Source organism: Galeopterus variegatus, unplaced genomic scaffold (assembly GCF_000696425.1).
Source record: "Galeopterus variegatus unplaced genomic scaffold, G_variegatus-3.0.2 Scaffold1124, whole genome shotgun sequence".
Taxonomy (NCBI): Eukaryota; Metazoa; Chordata; class Mammalia; order Dermoptera; family Cynocephalidae; genus Galeopterus; species Galeopterus variegatus.
Window position 1 is genome coordinate 294200 of NW_007727235.1, and position 2778 is coordinate 296977.

Genomic DNA, 2778 nt, shown 5'->3' on the forward strand with positions numbered 1-2778 from the left:
GATAGAGCCAGGATTTGGAAGTAGACTGAGCCACATGTTTAGCCACTGCATCACGCCGCCTCTCACCTGGGGCCTCTCAAGGCTGACACCTTCTGTATTCACCAGATAACTGTAGGGGAAGAGCGCCTTTCACTCTGGAGGAATAGGACTTAATTGAACATTATCAGACAGGACTAAATGAGCTTGGGTGAGGGGACACTTCCTGGCTCCTGCATTCTGTCCCCTGACAGCATTGCTATCTTGTATCCAGCCAGGTAAACTAGTTGTCCCGAAAATCCCAGCTGTGGGTTTGACTGTGAGGAGGAACAGTGACCTCTTTCCCCTCTACATCATGGCACATACAAGGATGTTTCAAAAGGGGGACTCAACACAGGGCATAATTGGCATTTATTCAAATTGTGCTTAATTGAATACTTCATCTGCACCTCAGAAAACCACATGGGGTACAGGCTCTGTAAAGAGGAAGCAATTTTCATTAACAGGATCTAAATTAATCTGACACAAAGACCTACTTGGTGCCTGTGACATAGCTAATAATTACTGTGTAACGAACACGTTGCTGCAGACAAAGGTTTCCTTTTCTTTTTTTATTCCTCCCTCCCTCCCTCCCTCCTTTCCTTCCTTCCTTCCTTCCTTCCTCTCTATATTCCTTTCTCGCTCCCTCCCTCTCTTCCTTCATTAATCAGTGTGTCAAGTGTTCTTCCTGAGAGAGGCCAGGCTGGCAATGGTTGGAGTGTAGCAGCTCCTGTATGGTGAGAGCAGAGGCCACACTCCCTGCTACTGTTCACAGCCCAGAGAAAAACAAATTAACTGTACTCTGACATGGCCCGGGCCTTCTCCCTTCTCCCTTGTAGTACTGTGCACTTTATAGCTCTTGCAGTCTCATTTTCGACTGCATCTTCAGCCCATCATTTTCCTCTAACTCTTTCCACTCAGCCCACAAACACTCACAATCCTAAAAAGGGGGGTGGGGGATGAAGATTTAACCCTCCTTTAGTTCTATTATCTTTCTGTAATGCAAATATGAGCTTGTCGTCTGGTGGTGCAGAGTTGGCTTCAGGATAAAGTCTGCAGTGTGTTCTCCCGTCCCTCCTGGCAGCCCGCTCCAGTCTTGCTTATCCCCGAGGCCCCTGACCAGGTCTGAGCTGGAAGGGGCTGACACGCACAAATGCCACAATGGCCTAAGAACATGACATCCCTTTTCAAGATGTGTTTAGAGGGGAGAGGAGAGATAGATATTTGAATAATATGGTAAACTTATTCCTTTCTGTTTACGAGATTTTTATATGCATGTGTCATTCAGAGTAATACATTAATATTAAACCAATTAAACTCTAGGTGATAGTCTTTCTTGGTAGATATCACATTACTATCCAGCTTCAGAATTTAAGCTGCCTGAATGGTCCTCAAGAGACCATCAGTTGCTGTCTCGGATGTGATGTCATGGCCTCTGCTTATACCATGCCACAAGCTTTAAAGAAACCTTTCAAGAGAGATAGGCCTGTACCAGTAAGAAGTTTTATTATTATTATTATTATTATATTTTATTGTTTGTTTTAATTACCACTTGAGAGAGCTGTCTACTTCTGTGAAAGTGGGTGAATTTTCATTTTGCTGTGTATGTCAGCAACAGTGTTGTGGGTGGTGTATTAATTAATAGGTACTGTCTTTTCAATTTATTCCAGTGGTGTTTTGGCACCCACAGTTTGGATTCCCTGCAGTGGGTCCCCTGCTGGCTGTTCCTTAATCCAGTTTTGTGCTTTGAGTTCTCTGTGCTCCCTTGACTATGCCAGGGGGTGCAGGTGAGGTGAGGTTGTAACCGAGGCTCACTGTCCACCTGGCGTCAGTGCCCCTTTACTACAGTCAGAGCTCTTGAGTGATGACCGACAAGTGAGACCACAGACTTGCGAAGTGCAGCCGAGTATGAACTTTCTCTTCCGATTCCTGCAATGCCTGATGCCCAGGGTGTAATGCTGCCTCTTCCCGCTCATGCTCTCCAACTTGATCTTAGCTTTCATTCTTTGTAGGTTGAAAGTAGGTGAGGTCACTATTAGGGAAAGAAGCTCAGATGGGGGAACCCAATCCAGGGCAGGGGCCAGCTGTCAGGAGGATGAGCCAGCAGAGGAGTTAGAGGGGTCAGGGACCTGCCTATCCTGTCTGCATTTTAGGGCCTGGGTCCACAGGGGTCCTGCAGAAAGATGACCAGACCAAAACTTCACCTAGGGTGACACTGTTCTCTCCAGTGGGTCCTGGGGCCCTGGAGGGCCATCCCAGGGGCATATGCTAATAAATGGGCATCAGTCACTGGGGAGATACATCCAAGTGGCAGGAGCTCATGAGAATGGGAAGAAACACTATGGAAGGATGGATCAGGTGAACAGTAAGGAGTCATGGGATAAAGAGAAGCTTTATAGCCTCTGGCTGACCCGTCTGTAGACAGCACCATTTGGATAAGGTGTGCCCATTTTCTTTATTTCTCAATTCTCTTTTCCAGATTGTGACCATCTTGGCAAACATGTCTGTGCTAGAGCAGTGTGCCTCTGACATCATTCAGGAGAATGGTATGTCATCAAAGCAGTGTGCATGCTATATGGAGTATGGGGATATACAGGACCATGTACCTTTATGCTGTATGAATGTCTATGTGGAGGTATCTAAATATGCACACATGTCTCCGTGTTTGCATGAGCATATGCATGTGTGCTTATATGTGCATCTGGGCCAATATGTCAATGTTTGTTCGCCTTCATGGTGCTTCTGTTCCAGTGGGAGACAGAT

At 46.3% G+C, this 2778-nt stretch overlaps 1 protein-coding gene across 1 annotated transcript in view; it reads left to right on the forward strand.

Annotated features, from left to right (window-relative positions):
- INSC (inscuteable homolog (Drosophila)) overlaps window positions 1–2778 on the forward strand; it is a 145550-nt gene that overhangs the window by 128093 nt on the left and 14679 nt on the right. Inside the window, exon 10 of the mRNA XM_008574984.1 lies at window positions 2495–2561. Coding sequence (XP_008573206.1) covers window positions 2495–2561 — 67 coding nt within the window. The remainder of the gene's footprint in view (window positions 1–2494; window positions 2562–2778) is intronic.